This window comes from Typopeltis vanoorti, chromosome 8 (assembly GCF_054136105.1).
Source record: "Typopeltis vanoorti isolate ZY-2024b chromosome 8, IOZ_Tvanoo_1.0, whole genome shotgun sequence".
Lineage (NCBI taxonomy): Eukaryota > Metazoa > Arthropoda > Arachnida > Uropygi > Thelyphonidae > Typopeltis > Typopeltis vanoorti.
In genome coordinates this window covers 118,472,298-118,490,597 of record NC_143556.1, presented here as the reverse complement: position 1 = coordinate 118,490,597, position 18,300 = coordinate 118,472,298, and the positions used below count along the sequence as shown (strand labels likewise).

The window sequence follows — 18,300 nt, the reverse complement described above, 5'->3', positions numbered from 1 at the left end:
ACAACTCGTTGTAAAGGTGGGTAAAGCTCTGATCATTATTCTTAGTATTTTCCCATAATGTAAAGCACATTTCACTAAAAGATGTATACTGCAATACATTATGGGTGGGGTCACTACCCAGACCGGTTTCAACCGTTTTTGAGGTCTCCTCAGTGAGTAGCTAGACCCTAGCTGCTCATAATCTTGTCTCTAAGGCCTGTTTTCCTGATTTGAGAAGAAAAATCTAAGTTTCTGGATATAAAATTGACGCCACTGCCATATTAAATCTGCTAAATAACCTTCAGTTGAAACACCTTATTAAGGTTCTTCACATCCAAGTAGAGATTAGAACTTGGGTATTTCCAACCAGAGAACATTACTGACTACTCTAGCTAATCACTCAGGAGACCTCAAAAACGGTTGAAACCGGTCTGGGTAGTGACCCCACCCATAATGTATTGCAGTATATTGCAGTATACATCTTTTAGTGAGATGTGCTTTACATTATGGTAAAATACTAAGAATAGTGATCAGATCTTTACCCACCTTTACAATGAGTTGCCTTGGTGTTGTACCATCTTTAGACTTGAACTATGTTTCATATATATATATATATATATATATATATATATAAGCAGGCACGCCCTCATATGTAAACAGAAAACGCCCTCAGAGAAGAAAAGCAAATTTCCCCCATCGTCTCCCTTCATAAAATTCCATCCTTTAATACTTTATTTATGACTCAGAAAAACGATTATCCTACTTCATTAACCCTCTTCCCAGATTATGACGTAAATCTGAAAAGAGAAATCTGTTCTTGTTGGTATTTGGATGTTATTGTATGCGTGAATAATTCAATATTGGGAGTTTTAATCCCTATTTAAATGAAAATTGGAATCGAGGTTCTGGTCAGTTTATTTTATTTTATTTTATTTTAATTTTATTTATTTTTTTGCAGCATGAAATATGACAGAGAAATTTGCATTTGTTGATTACTGTAATACTTAAAATATAATGCAAACAAACCATGACTACTTCAACAAATTATACACATGCCAAATGTGAGACATAGGTTTAATTTAGAGCAGTTAATTATGAATTACAATTTTATTTCTTGCAAATAAAATGGAATTTTTCTCTTAAAAAATTAAACTAGAGATTATTTTTAACCTTCGAAGTCATGTGAAAATATTCTCCTATCTTTTTCCAAGGGAATGAAATCCAGAATTATCAATTTCATCGAAATTCCTCTTTCTTAATTCTGAAAAACGAGATGCCCGACGTTGAAGCCTCATATCAAGATATCCTCTTGTGGCTGCTAACTCTTCATTCAAGCCTCTCTTTTCAAACATCTCTTTGGTATTTTGAGATTGTTTGCCTTTTCTTCCAAAACCGAATCCAGCATTGTCGATCTCATCGAAATTCGTCTTGAATTTCGTCTGAATTACTTCTTGCGATTTACTTGATGTAGGCACTATCTCAGGGTTTGGCGATTTCGCTGATGTTAACCTTATTTTGTGAAATAAATTTGTATTTGTATTCCTACCAGACAAAGTTTCATTCTGAAAAGGAAATATTCGTAATGTATATTATGCATATTATGTATGACGAATCAATCAAAATAATAAATATTATCGTTTTGGTTCTAATAATCCAACTTACATACATACATATATAATACTATTACGTATGTAGGTTTGTTAATATTATATTTATGGACTCCCACCCATGAAATGTGGTAAATCTGCAGCGCATCTGTACTGTGAAGTGAAAGTCACGAGATTAGATAGAAAGAGCGAGCTAGGAAAGGTTCTTGCTTGCCTGGATTAGATAAAAGTGAATCGATATTCAAGCAGTTTGAGCTCATTGATACGAGACATGCATCATTGATATATTGTGATTACTATTTGTATATTATAACTGTTAATAACTCCTTTAATTCGGATAATCATTATAACTATTTTGACATTCAATTCTGTTTTAAACATGAATTTAAAAGTGCATTTTTATGTTGTTATTGTTGTTGTTGTCCGGCCAGTATTCGGATAATAATAGTAATAATAATAATATTTGTAAGGGTAAAAAATATCAAATATTATCGTTTTCATACATTCGCTCATTCCTAACGATATTCGTTCTATGACGACAAATAACGCTGCTTCATATAAGCCTAATTAATGATCTGCCGAGGTGATCAATACTATCTTACATAATCTTGTCTCTAAGGCCTGTTTTCCTGTTTTGAGAAGAAAAATCTGAGTTCCTGGAGATAAAATTGACGCCACTGCCATATGAAATCTTCTAAATAACCTTCAGTTGAAACACCTTATTAAGGTTCTTCACATCCAAGTAGAGATTAGAACTTGGGTATTTCCAACCAGAGCACATTACTGACTACTCTACAGAAATTGCATTCTTTGAAATAATTATATTCTTTTTTATAAAAGAAAAAAAAAAGAATCATAGGAGAACGTTTACGTGATCCAGGAGGAGTCAATACGGAAAGAAATAAAGACAGCGGGTGTCATCCTTAATCTAAACAAGTGTTACTGCAGTCGCAGCAACCATTTTGTCATGATCTTACTTATAATTTGGGAACTTCCAATTTGCTTTTTGAACGTCTTTATAATTTTTAATAGTTCTTAAATATCCGGAATACCTCGAAATACTTATTAAAAACTATAATATTTGATATTTCTTATCCTTACAAATATTATTATTATTATCATTACTATTATTATGCTCTATAGACCTCTAGGAAGGCAAGGACTCAACGATGGAGGCTATAAATCACCCAAACCAGCTGTCATTTCTTCCCTTAAATTCATTCACTTGATGCACTCACTACTCCTAAAGGCAAACTATTCCCTCACTCACTGCTCTGTGAGAGAAAAACCTAGCAGTTATCCCTTTTTTTGACCATGAACAAATTTAACTTCCATGTATGCCCCCGTGTTCTATCCCTGCCTTCCATATAACGAAAACTTTCATCAGACGAAATCCTATAACATCCATTCAAACGTTTATAGACCTCTATCATAATCAACCCTCTTTCTCCTGTTAACCAAAGTCTGTAATCCACTTACTAACAATCTATCATCATAATCTAAATCCCATAATCCGAATATAATCTTTGTAACCTTTGCACAATTTCCACAGCTTCTTTATCCCGTTGGAATCCAGGAGACCAATTCTGCGCACAATAATTCAAGTGTGGTCTACCAAAGCCTTATAAAGAGGCAAAATGACTTCCTTATCCTTGGATGTCAAAGTTCACTTCAGCATCGCAATTATCCTCTAAGTTGTATTTGCAACTTTTGCTATGTGATTTTGAACTTCAAATTCCTCTCCACCAATATGCGAAGATCCCTTGGCTACTCAGTTTCTTGTGGCATAATTCCGATAATATAATATCCTCTGGAACTCTAATCATGCCAAAGTGCATAACGTTACACTCACTTACTAACATTAAACAGAGAGCCATTTTCGTTTGCCCAAATTTCCAGCCTATTCAAATCATTTCGTAAGTGCTGAATATCAGTAGCATCCCTGATTGTCCTATTTATCTTCGCATCATCGGCAAACAATTGCACATATGATGTTAGGTCCTGCCTGATATCATTAATGTAGAGATTGGATAAGAATGGTCGAAGGAACTGAACCCTGAGGTACACCACTGGTCACCTTAAAATTGACAGATTCACACCCACTGTATACCACTTTTTGATATCTATCTGTCAACCATCCCCTGATCTAAATCAATACATTATGTTCCAATCCCATATTCTCTAGTTTACGCAACAGCTTATCGTGTGGTATCCTATCAAATGCCTTAGAAAAATCCATCCAACATAATAATAGTGTATCCATTCCGTTTATCCAACTCGGCAGTAACATTGTTATAAAATATGAACAAATTGCTAAAACATGACATTTCTTTAGTAAACCAATGCTGCTCCTTGCAGAGTATAGCATGTTTCTCTACTCATTTCTGTATGCGAGTGCTTACCAACTTTTCTAAAATCTTCACTTCCACACCAGAGATACTGATAGGTCGGTAGTTAGACACATCAGTTTTTGCACCACCTTTGTACAATGGAACTATCATATATTCCTTCCATTCCTTGTATCATTCCTGAGCTGAGACTCAAGTTATACAAATGTGTGAAAGGCCTAGCCAATTCAGCTGAACATTCCTTTATCAAACGGGCAGATATTCCATCTGTCCCTATTGATAAATTCTTATCCAATTTACGCAAGAGCTCTTCAGCCTCATTTTCATGAACCTCTCTAACTTTTCATCAAATGTAGCAGTTGCAAAGTGCTTGAATGTACTTTACTAAGATATATCAACCAGGTGTATATATATCTTAGCAAATTGAGCATTCCTTAATTGAACAATCTCATTAGCTCCCGACACTAGAGTACCATGTGCATTTAATCAAGTTATTCATTCACAATCATTCTTCCTTTTGCTTGAACAACATATGCTTGTATAGCCGATTTCTTTTCATATTTAGATTTAGCTTTCCGCACAATACTCTTTACTTTTCTGGCCTGAGCTTTATATATTTCATAATTCCTCTCACGATATTCATTTCACGTCATCTTCTTGTGGATCTATTGCTTGATGAGGTTGCACAACTATTTCATTCCCAACTTATTTATTCATCAAACACTAGGGATACATTCAGATACCGCCTCATTTAAGCATTTTTTTTTCAAAGATTCCCGTGCATTGTTGATATTTTTCCCAATCAGTAATTATTACCATGGGACCAAAGATAGTATTTTGGAAGTTGATCATAATGTCTAGCTTTGTAGTTCAGCATATAACCTGTTTTAATGTGAGCATCAATACAATTAGATACTTCCCAAGAAAGCACAGCATGATCACTGTCACCAACTGGTGTAAAATAGCCATATTCTTAGCAAAGAATATGGCAAAGAGACCTCTTCTGACACTCTGAGTCAATCCGACACTCTTTTTCCTCTAGTTCCTTCTTTCACATGATGCTTGAGAAAGTTGTCTCAGAACAATTCAATAAATTCCTCTTCTTTCTTATAATGAAATTTCTCTTCTACCCAATCACTGTTTGGAAAATTAACGTTTCCCATAATGATCACTTGCTTGGTACTCATAAGGCTAAAATGCGATGCATTTCTTCGTCCCCTCCAACTGAGCTGCCAAGTCTGTAGCAACGCCCCCACCATATATTTCATTTTGTTAGCCTCCACTTCATATTTAAATATCTGTACAGATATTTCAATTTCGGTCCTTATGTAAAGCCAAAATTAGTCAAAACTCTTTACAATTATTTAAATTAATAACTCCGTTCTGGATGAATAAAATTTAATGAACTTGATACGCTCGTGGACATGAATGTCACCAAGTGCGATGACGTTCATGTCCATAAACCACACAATTACAGCAGCCCTTTATGACAAGGTTATGCACCTTGTCATAAGGCTACCTTGTCATTACCTTGCTGAAAGATAACGAACAGTTTCGTAGATACGCCAGTATTGCATTGTCCAGAAACCTCTTGGAGTTAAGTGTTCAGGACACCACAAACAGTGATCAGATGCTAAACCAGGAAAAACAGAACCATACCATCACACTACCACTTCCGAATTTCATAGTTGTGGTTATGTCTGTGGTAAGACATTTTCACCAGGTATCCGCACATACCTACCCGTTCTATCCATACATACCAACCCGGGTATCCATACATATGTACTGGGTTCAGAGTGATTCGTCGCTCCGTAAAACAGCTTTCCACGCTTCTACGTCCAACTGTACACGCTCTTTGCACCACTGAAAACGACGCTGCATATTGGTTCGAGTAATGTGGGGATTGCATATTGTGGCCTTACCATGGAAACCAGGGGAATATATTTAGGGTGTGGGGTGATACCCACGGAATAGCAATATCACTAGTATTATATTTTTGCATTTATTCCTGTTAAAGTCTTTCTTAACTCTTTGTTGGCTTCGCGTGATTACTAAAATAAAAAATAATATACTAATGCTCATGAAGAGGAGACGTTTCGATGCGTTAACATAGCATCACATTCGTATTAATAATCCTGGTGTGCTGTCACACAAACGAACACCTTTGAACTCTATAAGCAGATGTCCAGATGGCGCAGCGTGTCAAATTCTCTCGTTCCAGTGGTTTTAAATGGCCCAGAAAGCGAGGCAGGGTGATCGCTAAGACAATAACACCTAGAAATCAGTAGATATGATTGGTTATTGTGTCAACCAATCCAATTGAGTGTTGTCATTTGTCATGGGTTGCTGTTTTTGTTTCCTGAGTTTTATCTGTTTTGCGCGCCTGAAGTGTGAACTGACAAGTTCACACTTCAGACAAGTTTTTAGTATATTATTTTCTATAAATAATTTATTTAAATTTATAATTTTCTATAAATAATTTATAACTTTTTGTGCCCATATTTAGAATGGAAACAGTGTTGACAATGTACTGAATGTCCGTTTCTGCCAGAGCTTTCTACAGATTGTATGATTACAATCGAATAAGGTTATAACTTGTGTATAAATAAGTAAAACGAATTACTGCAGCCTTTCTTTGGTTCAATCCTGAAAAATAATAAATTCCCAAGTGATATATTTCCAATATCTGTGCGTATTCTATGGCTGTTTTTAATTTGTATCAAAATCCAAATTACCGTGTCTCACTCTGGTATCTCACCAGGAAGCATAAACCCTTTGTGCTTCTCACATAAACGGTGCTTCTGAAGCATAGCTATTGTTCATTTGACCTTTATGATTTCCATATTTAAAATTATATTAATTGATAAATTCAGGTATTCAAAATTATCCTGCAATTAATTGCATTGAACCAATTAAGGTAAACGCTGATGCATAGCGCATCAGCGTTTACCGTACATGAAAGCTCTTAAAGCTTTCATGCATCAATAAAAGTGCAATCATATGATCAAATTGATGTGAATTTTGTAGCGCGAGTTGCATAAGTCAGAAGACAGCACACCCAACTTAATTGGCCACCGATGCCACTGATATATATATATACAGGGTGGCCATAATTAAAGAAGAGGTGTTCCTATCCCTGTAGCGAAAAATGTATTGGACAACATCCAACCAAACTTGGTGTAAGTACACTCTGGAACATGAGGTTTTTATTTACACAAAAAACGTACAAAAATCTCTACCAAAGGACAGTGGCACTACACTCGCGTGATATTTGCATAATCTCGCTGTTTCTGTTGAATAGTTCATGGATATAAGGAAGACCAAAACGGATTCGCGTCATTCTGATAAGACTGAAGTGAGATCCATCTCACCTAACCGGAACGTGCGTTGCTAGTCAAGCATTACTATCAACAACGCAGTAATGCGAATGTCGCACTTCGAGAATTCCGGCGTTTGAAGAATAGACGGAAAGGTCCAATGACAATAACAATCTTAGAAAAATGATTTTACGATTTGAAAATAGCAGATCTTTAGCAGCCAGGCCAGGAAGAGGGCACAAACGGATTATTCCTCAACAAGTTGACAAAGTGGCAACTGCAGTCGTTGAACACGGAATGAATAACGCACAACGACGGACCAGCAGTGCTCGAACAACATAAAGGTAATTGGACATGCCATACTGAAGAGTGTGAAAAATCTTGCGTCAAATGGTGAGGTTTTTACCCTGTGGAAACTTGACTGCAGTTTGCCCGGACGTTCTTAGTTCGAATGGAGGTGGATGATGCATGACTGTGGAAATCTTGTGGAGTGACGAGGTATAATTTTATCTGAACGGTAGTGTTAACCCACACAATTGCTGCATTTGGACTGCGAATAATCCTCATGTGTACCATCAGACCCCTTTACACTCACCGGAAGTCACAGTGTGGTCTGATTTCATTGTATCGTTTGTTATTAGTATATTAGTCCGTACTTTTCGAAGAACTTCGCAATTTTCTTCGAAGAACTTCGCCCAACAAGAGCAGTGACTTGTACCGTCTCTGCAGTTAGGTATCGACAGATGCTGCGCAACTTTTGTTGTTCTGCAACTGCAGTAGCGAAGATGCCTCGACTCTACCATTTGCCGCTACAGCGAATGTTGCAAAAACATTTCACAGAACACCGAGTGATCAGTTGTGCATTTACCACAGAATGGCCGCCTCGTTCGTCTGATCTCAACCCCTGTGACTTTTCATTGTGGGGCCATATGAAACTTGTGGTGTATGAAGGACATATTCCTGATTTAGCAACCTTCAATGACATAATAACGCAGCAAGTGAGACAATTATATCAATGCAGATCTGTTGCGTTCCGCTGTAGATAATATCATTCAAAAATGCAGTTCTTAGAATACTTGAAAGGAGGGCATAGTGAAGCATATCTGTAAGTCATACAAACACGAAAATTGATTTGTTGTGTCTCTTCTAGTCATTACTGTTTAATTAATCCCAAGCCAGCGCTTATAGCGCCAGATAACTTGTTGTAGCGCAGAATTGTGTACTATTTTTTTTCCTTCTGTAATTTCTTACACCAAGTTTGGTTTATTTTCGTCCAATAAATTTTTCGCTACAGGGCTGTGAACACCTCACCTTAGTCCTCATCTTTCACGAGCACGTTGTCGTCTATAACAGCGTTTCTCAACCTTTCTAAGCCCAAGGGCCTGTAAGATGCCTAAAACAATTTAAAACAATTCTACGGACCATTAAGTTATAGGGCGTACCGGGCGGAAGGGGAGCGATCCGCCCCGGGCGACACTTTTTTTTTTTTTTTTTCGTTTAAGAAATCTTGCCATACTGCCTATAAAACAGCACTGAGTGATGAAATAGACTTCGACAATGTCATCGACGATTTTGCGAACAGAAAAGCAAGAAAAATAACATTTTAAAATGTTATTTATTTTCAAAAATAAACATACTGTTTTTAATTTATTTCCGTATACGTCGTTTTGACTTTTTGTAATTTTTTTTAAAAACCTATGTAGGAATTACCAAAATTTCGGAAATACTGTGCCATTTATAACAGAACAAATCTAAAAGCATGTTTCATTGAAAAAAATTTTAATTTTTATTAAAAAATAAATAATATGATATAATTATGTTACTACGTACTTTTAATGAGATGGTTGAGCTCCTCGGTTCCTGCAGAGGTTGCTGGATATCTGGCTCAATATTGGTCAACTGCAATCGAAGATCGGCACACACACACACACCAAGACGATTTCTGTATTTTATTTTTATTTGAGCTCCGCGTGGTTAGCCTAGTGGCTATGCGCTTCGCAACCATATGCCTGGGGAAGGAATTTCCTAGGTTCGATTCCCGTCGGTGACGTGAGGAGCTGAAGGATCTTCCTCAGCCATAGCCAAGTTAGCCAGTCTTGGGCGTGGACAGCAGGGTTTTCCCTAGTTTATTCTTGGGTTTTTCATCCCGCAAAGCAGGCAAACTGGCCTTGAGAACTCAACACTACAGGCCATAGGATACACCGGGGCATAAGGCTGACCACCTTATCCTGTAAACGGAGTGAGGTCCGATGATCAATGGACCCTCGACACCGCAAGGTAAAAGAGGGTATAAGGAAGATGATGATGATGATGATTTTTATTTGAAGGAGTGATGAATATCCTTTCTCCCAAAGATAGGCATGATGATTTTCAATGCTTCTTCAGATAATTTTGGAAATTCGCTTCTCACTGAAGGCAAGATCCAAAATCGAGCCAAATCAAGATCACGGAATTGCATTTTAAGTCCACTGTCACTTGAAAGCTTAATTAACTGTTCTTTTTTCGATAACGAAAGGTTATTCTCGTGACTGTAAGCCTGAAATGGATCGAGAACCCACAGAAATTTCTTATAAAAGTTATTCGGAAAATATGCTTCAAAATTCTGTTTCAGAGTTTTGAGGTGGTCACAAACCCTTTCCAGAAATTCAAAATCAACAAAAATATCATTTTCCACTAAAAAGGATTCCAGTGTTGGAAAAGGTGCAAATTGTCTGTTTTTACATAATTAATCCATAAAACCAGAGAAAAAATCCATTTTCTCGAATGCTTTTATTTTGTCGTAAGCATCAAGAACAGTTATAGAATTTTCCTGAAGGGAGAGATTTAGTTCATTTAATTTCGAAAAAATGTCTGAAAGATAAAATAGTGTTGATAAACCATGCTTCGTCAATAAGGAATGATGCAAAATCAGAATTACGTTCATTTATAAATAGTAAAACTTCGTGCCTTGATTGAAATGACCTTGTTAGTACTTCGCCCCTGGAAAGCCAGCAAATTTCAGAACGAAGCAAAAATTGTATATATCCACTGCCCATTTCATCGCAGAGTACTGAAAATAACCTGTTATTTAACGTCGTTCGAGCTTTAATAAAATTAACTAGCTTTACAGCGTTGTACAGCAGGGTTTTAAATTTTGGTGGCATTCATTTGGAGGCTAATGCTTCCCTATGTATAAAACAATGTACCCAATTCATATCCGCAGTTACTTCCTTGATCGTAGAAACAACCCCACTATGCCTGCCTGTAAGGGCGCGAGCTCCATCCGAACAGAAACCTATACATTTTTCCCACTTTATCCCTTTGTGTATTATGTACTTATTGAGAGTGTGAAATATTTCTTCTGCAGTTGCTCGGGATGGCAAAGTTCTACAAAACAAAATATCATCATGAATGTTGTTATCATGCGCATATCTTACGTTATTAACTGCGCATCATTTGTAACATCAGTAGTCTTCTATTGTAACGTATAATAAGGGCTCTTTTCATCTCTTTCGAATGACTGATATCCTACGTCACCTGCCATATCATTAATTCTGCGACCGACAGTGTCATTTGAAAGAGGAATCAAATCGATTCCTCTTTCAATTTTCCCCGATAGAATGAGGTTTCCCTGTTTTCGCTATGTGCAAACTTAAGAGATAGGATGCTTCCAGTACCTTGCTATTAATGGAAACCATCACCGAAGTTGTATCTTTGCCATGATTTAATATCCCTAAGCGTCGCTGAAAAAATTCAATTGACTTATTTTTCACATCACAATGTTTAATTTCTAAATGTCGTCGGAGTTTCGCAGGTTTCATGCATTCGTTCGACAACACTTCATAACACAAAACACATTGAGGTTTCTGTTCACTTTCATCTCCACACCAAGTAAACCCGAATTCCAAATATGAACTGTTATATTTCTTACTGTATTTTTTCTTTGAACTGCTTGTTTCTTCTACTTTAATAGTATCAGATTTACTCGCCGTTACGACACGTGTACAATTAGAGTTAGCATCACCTGTTTTCATTTGCTCTTCTTTTCAAAGTCCTAGTTTTAAGCCACTTTTCCATTATTAAAAAACGTTTCAGAAAAATATATAAAGACTGGGTTAACTCATGACACACTTTGTCCAAGTATCACTTAGCACTTCTGAAGATATACTGAGCCTTGGAAAGGGGGGAGGGAATAATAATCAATAAACAAGCAACTGGTTGAAATATGGATAACACATGTTCACTTCAAATCTGACAAAACAGCAAAGGAAGGCGGAAGCAATAAAACTATATTATTGTTCACTTTGAACAATATTTGTGGGTATTTGTCTGACGCTATTTGTTGGTTTTTTAAGCCTCCATTTGATTTCAATAAATTTTACTTATTCAATTTTAATTTGTTTTGTTTAGATAATTAAAAAATAGATATTTATTTAATTAATTTAAATCTGTCTGCAGACCACCTGTCTCATCGTCGCGAACCACAGGTTGAGAAACACTGGTCTATCAGCAATGTCCATTTTCTATAAAATTTACTATTGATAAATGAGACGTTGTATACCTACTCCATAAAAGTACCTACTCCAACCTCTGAAATCTTCACGGTCAGCTTGTTTCAGCACCTCTTCTGCAAAAAGGGGTCCTCGGAGTGGTGGAAGTCAGAAGGTTCAAAATACGGACTTTGGTAAGGTTGAGGGAAGTGAAATCAGAACTCATTCGACATTTGCAAAAAAATGTTTGTTTTAATTGCATCTCTAGTGCACAGTGGTCGTTGTCATATAAAAGAAAACTTTTATTTTCATTAGGCCAAACTGTATAGATTAGGAAGAAAAAAAAAAGATTGTTACGTCTCTCAGTACAATTCTGTGATTGTGGTTTCTCTCTCTCTCTCTCACACACACACACACACACACACACACACACACACACACACACACACACACACAGAGTACCGTCGACAGGGTATAGCATAGTAGCAGCCTGCCTCACAGCGCGATTTAATAAGGGCGCTTGTTTAGCCATATTGTGGTAGGTGCCGTCTCTACGCTAACAATTCCTGTTAACGTAGCAAGTGGGGAAAGAAGTTTTACCAAGTTAAATTGATTAAAAATTATTTTATCAACAGCAATGATCCAAGAAATATTGGTTGGTCTAGCAACTATATCGATAGAGGCGGACATAGCTTATAATTTAAATTTAGAAGAGCTTATAAACAGTTTTATTGTGAGATATCCCCGTAGAGCAAACATTTAATTAATATTCTTCTGTATTTGTTGTGCATTAATGTTTCTCTTGTAATAAAAACAAATTAACATTTGGAGATTTTCTCATATTTTTGTCTTATAATCCATCAGAGACTATATTTAATTCTTTGCCTCAGGGCGCGATCTAATCTGGCGACGGCCCTGCACACACACACGAAAAAGGCTAAAAACAAGACCTCATCTTTATCTCGGAAAACGACTGTCATGACTTTGTCTAAGAAAGCTGTTCTTAGATTTTTTTTTCCCCGCGGGGTTAATTGAGATGATACCACCCATCGAGACCCACAGTACTTAAACAATGTTGTAACCGAAGTCGTTAACAATGGTCATTACGTCTGGTATTCGGATATCGGCTGCACTTCACAGTTTGCAGATTATGATACGATCTTTATTCTTGATCCGTGCATCAATGACTATTATTGTTCTTTGTCACAGCAGTCTCTGGCATAGATTTAACCCCACTTAAAGTGTCTGATCCGGCGTCTAACTATGGTCACGTCAAAAGGGATGTGAATTTTCCTCCACTTGAAGTTTTCAGTAAGGAAGTCAATCACCACTCCGTGCTTCGTGTATGCATCTAAAACAGCCACCATTGGGAACTTCTTGGGTTCTACGCTGAAGTAACCCACTGCAGCGCCACTCATTGTGGTCACACTAGAGCCTACTATCCCCTCAGTGGCGTATAAACTTTCTGCTCGAATTGAAATAAAAAGAACTGAAGTAGGAATTACTTTTGTACCGCCTCTCTAGTGGGTTAAAATGACGATATATGAACTGAAACTAAGATACAGCTTTGGTTCAATTTCTGTGATAATGAAATAATAAACGAATACAGTACTTTAAAAGAAATGCATCGTTTTATGGTTGTCTCCAATTCCTTAAACTTTGTATTGTTAAGTTCTACGAAGAGAAAGCAATAATATTTCGTTTATTTCTTTAGAGAAGTCATTTAAGATCTCATTACTTCAAAATCTGAACATGTTTACTTATTATATTTCACGTGATGCATTTTTATCGGATTGAATCATATTGAAATATATATATATATATATATATATATATATATATATATATTTCAATCTGATTTTATATTTCAAACAAAGCAGATCTAAATCTGTTGCTCTTAGGAATTGAACATTCGTAGAAACTAGAAAAGGAGATTAGCCTATACTGACACTAGAAGTATTCTTAGGTATATCTGTGCTTCTGTATAGGGTATGAACATTATAACATACACGTCACTTTTCATTATTATAATTACTCTTAAGGAGTCTTTTATCGAATGAAATAATCAAGATTCCATTTAAACACCACCTACATAACTTCACTTGAAACCGAAATCCTTTTTCATTTCGCTGTGCTCCTGTTCGTTTCCAGCGGAAGAGGTTGGCAGGAAGGATACTTGAGCAGTAGTACTTCTCTCCTCTTCTCAGAAAACTCCCACCTTCTCAGCGCAATTCACAGAACGACAAGTGCATTTAGTTGTAAAAGCATGGGTTTTAGTCTAATCTTTTAGAGGCTTTTCAACTAAAGAGAGTTACATAGTCTTATTACGGGCGGACAGAGTTACCCGAGAAAATTAAAGACAGAATATATAAACAGACCAAATAAATAGCTTTTGAAACTTATTCAGTAGCATGAATATGCTTATCATATCGCTGAAGAGTTGAAAACGATTTTGCGTCTCTCCTTATTTACAGCTGAGTCGCACGACGAAATTTAGTTTTGCTTACTCTATGAATGGAAGAGTTAAGAAAAAGAAACAAAAAAAGGATTAATTTTTCCACGAAAAATGCGTAACCAGTTATTCTGCTGATAATTTGAAACAGGTTTCTTGTCATAACTCAACGAATTTCTTCTTCATCAAACAGAAATTTCTGAAGACTGTCTAATCAAAATTCCCAAAGGGGACAGTCAAAAACTGGGAAAATGATGAGAAACAGAGCGTCTCCCGAAACTCTAAGCAAAGTTAAAGAGCAGGTTTGGGAGTACTAAAATGTATTGTTATCAATGACTTCTTAAATTTTCCTCTATTTTAATATCATACTCATGCCAAATTGAAGTCATTCTGCTCTACACTTTAATAATCAAATATGCACCTGCCAAGGATTCGCTTATAATGAAATTAGCTTATGATGAAATTCGCTTATAATGACATAGAACTGCTATGGTAGTAAATAGAGGTTTTGCCCCCCCCCCCTCTCTCTCTCTCTCTCTCTCTCTGTTTCTAACACTGGTCTATCATAAGAACCAACAGTTGAAACAGTTGTCTGTCCACTGAAACATAATTTAAGCATCAATAAAAGACAAACATTAGGGTTCCTGGGTAGAGTTAGTGTCTTTTAAGTAGATAACCAAGACAACTCTAATGTCCAATGTTATATGGTCATAAACTCTCTCTAGTAATTTTCGATATTTTTTAAGTTTCTTTCTGTATTTGGCTCTAAAATAGAGTTGGAGCAAGAATAGTCCTTATTTCAATATACACCTGTATTTCTTATGCCAAATTGAATCTTAACACTTCTGATATGAGTGCAAGACAAACATGCAGTATACAGAATGTACGCAGTTGACTTAGTAGAATTTGCAATTAGGACTGCACTTCCTTTGATAGCATTAATTATTTTTTATGAAGCCATGTTACTTGCTACAACAGGCTATTGAGCCTAATACGTTAAGGATATGATGAGATGAGAAGAAGAATCCAGTCCCATAATCCTTCTTGCAATTTGATATTACTTGAACAGTTTTAAAAGTACATTCTATTGCACTCTGAATTAACTCAAAAAAACTTTCTGATGTTGTCGCTATTTCATGACAGTTAGGTTACACTGTTTAAACTCCAGTCAGGTTGCACTATCCAAATTATCCACCGAGGCAGTGGAATCTATATGTCGTTGAAAATAAATTTTTCTTCCTCACTAACAGAACGTGTCTTTCTGCCAGTTGTCCTACGAGATTCCGTTTCAATTTGAAAGATCGTTATTCGAAAGATAAAAAACGGTTTTATTGCGGTTAATTAAAATGTATTCAATAATCTCACATGCATTTGTTATTCTTATTGCCATTTACACGGCACGGAAAGAACAAGATTCGCATTCAAGCATACGAAAATATTGATATAAGTATATACTTTCAAATGAAGATCAGTAGACCGATCTTATATGGAGGTGACAACAATTTTCCTACCATTGTGGTAATCTTCAACAAAACGGACAAAGTAGTATGAGAAATCCGCAAATGACACTGGACTTATAAGACTATTACACTTTTTTATATATAATCTTTGTCAAGTAGCTTTATTTTATCCTCCTACAAGTTTCACCAATTTTTCTATTGGCATCCTCAGGGAATACAAACTAGTAAGCTAAAATGAAGGTTACAGACTAGGTTATAACTGATGGTTCTAATTCATACAAAAAATTGGTATTGTGCGTGACAATGTGCGTGTCTCGTTAACGTGATTTATTCGTTATGGCTCATGACGTAATTGTTATGAAAGTTCATTTCTTTGATGTTCAATGATCTTTATTATAAAATAAAGCTACTTGACAAAGATTATATATAAAAAAAGTGTAATAGTCTTATAAATAATTATCAAAAAAAAATTCAACATAATGACACTGGACTTAGTTGGCTTCGATGTAATCCTACAAGAGCAACAATGTCTCCTATTATATTATTATAAAGAGATTTAGAGTTAGTTTTTACAGTGGTGAATACAATATAAGAAGGCTGACTTGGCTACTAAGAACTTGTAAGACTCCAAACATGTTATATTTCACTTCTCTTTGTCTTATGTTCCGATTTTCAAATTCGTCAGAAGCTAATAATATCACTTCATATCACTTTCAACAGTATGAAAACATTAAAAAGTATGTATTTCCTACTGAAGTATTTGTCAATTTTATTTATTAATAACAATAATGATTATTGTGATTATTAAATATATTCATTCAATTTTACAATAACGATCAAGCTGTATAAGTGTTTTTTTTTTCTTTCATTTTTCGTATGAATCTTTGGCAGTTCATCGTTGTAGGCCTTTTTGAAATAAACCGTTCCTTTATTTGGCAAGGTTATTTTAAAAAGATTTAGCACATAGCTATACAATTAAGAAATGTGTAAAATATATTTGTTAAATATTTTTTGATTAAATGGATCTGAAATAATATAATTTTTGAAATATTTTTTAATCATTGGAACATGAATAAAAATGAGATATCGTTATCATCTTGAATGTAATCAATACTTAAACATTAACACTAAATCAATAGCAATAGTGAAGTTCAATTAAAATTATTTAAGATAATTAAACTGGTCTTGGATAACTTATCTGATGAGAAAAGGATATCTGATTTAATAAAAAAAAAAGAAGAAGAAGCAAATATCGAAACCTTCAATGAAATACCAACCTGATTCGCGAATACACAAGACAGCACACCAGCCATCAATAGCATCCACAACAGATAAGCATATCCTGACATTGTCTTTTTCATAACGTTCTACCGAGCTTCCGTAGCTTTTATCTTAAAAGTGCTGCGAAACTATATGCAGTCCAGCCAATAGAATCAGAACAAATATTGCAGTTAAAATATTACTGGGAACTTAAGATTACTTTCAGGAAAGCTAAAACCAGTTCTTAATCGTATGTTAAAGTGAATTTACGTTTATCACCAGCTGCCAAAAGGACTCTTAGAGACGTTCCAAGAGAAAAAAAATAATTTATTATATCCTGGTATGGGTTTTACAGGCAAGCATTACTTTTACTAATAAAATTTTACTATAAAAACTATAAAAGAGTTAAACGATAGAAAGGTAGTTTGTCTTTCTTAAACAGAGAGTTAATTCATATTATATGGTGACAAAAAACCTACATTCGCATAACATAATATGTGTGTGCGTGGGTGATTGAAGATATATCAATACATATTTATCACAGCTTAATATACACATGCCACTGAATTAGAAACCTTTCTGCAGATGTACGTGAGTCATGTACGCAACGTAAGTAGTATGGGGGCACTAAGAACTAGATCAAGATCAAGATAAAATAAGGATTCGTGATGTCATTGGCTGATAAGATCAGTGACGTTATTGTGTAACTAGTTAAGTGACGTCATGAGTATGGAATCTTGGAAATTCGCTAGGGAACACATCCGTTAGTGACGTCACGTTGTGGCTTTTGTTCGCCTATGGAATTCTCGATAATTGTTCGTGTATGGAATTCTGGGTAATGTTTCGCGTATGTGATTCTGAGCAATTCTTCACGTATGAAATTCTGTGTGATGGTTAGAGTATGAAATCCCTGGAATTTCCCTGAGTGACACATCCGTCAATGCCGTCACGTTGTGTCTTTGGTTCGACTATGGAATTCTGGGTGATGATTAGAGTATGGAATTCTAACAAGATTGAGATGTTGACAGGATATGTCACGTTGTGTCTTTGGTTCAAGTGTGGACTTGTGGGTAATGGTCAGAGCATGGAATTCTGGGATGTGGCTGTATTTTTCAGTGATAGGAGATGAGTTTTTTGTTTGTGTGTGGCATTATGGGTAATGATCAGAGATTGCTATTCTGGGAGGTTGGCTCGAATGTGGAACTATTGGTAAAATATTTGTCAATAAGTACCAGTAGACTCTCAGGGGACCCTGTATCCCCTAGAGAGCTCGTCCCCTGGGTGGCGGATAGGGGAGCCCACCATGTGTGTGTGTGTGTGTACATGCGTGTGCGTGTGTGTGTATATATATATATATATATATGGTGGGGTGGTCCGAATATACTGAATAAGGACTCGTGGACCAACA

The 18,300-nt window shown here is 35.8% G+C and overlaps 1 protein-coding gene across 1 annotated transcript; it reads right to left on the bottom strand.

Annotated features, from left to right (window-relative positions):
• Positions 1 to 934: 934 nt before the first annotated feature.
• On the bottom strand, positions 935 to 16,997 carry LOC150104310 (uncharacterized). The gene is made up of 2 exons (XM_090397138.1): positions 16,910 to 16,997; positions 935 to 1,541 (listed from the first exon to the last, which is right to left on the bottom strand). The coding sequence occupies exons 1-2, from the start codon at positions 16,991 to 16,993 to the stop codon at positions 1,176 to 1,178; spliced, it is 450 nt and encodes a 149-aa protein (XP_090253264.1). The 5' UTR covers positions 16,994 to 16,997; the 3' UTR covers positions 935 to 1,175.
• Positions 16,998 to 18,300: the final 1,303 nt, after the last annotated feature.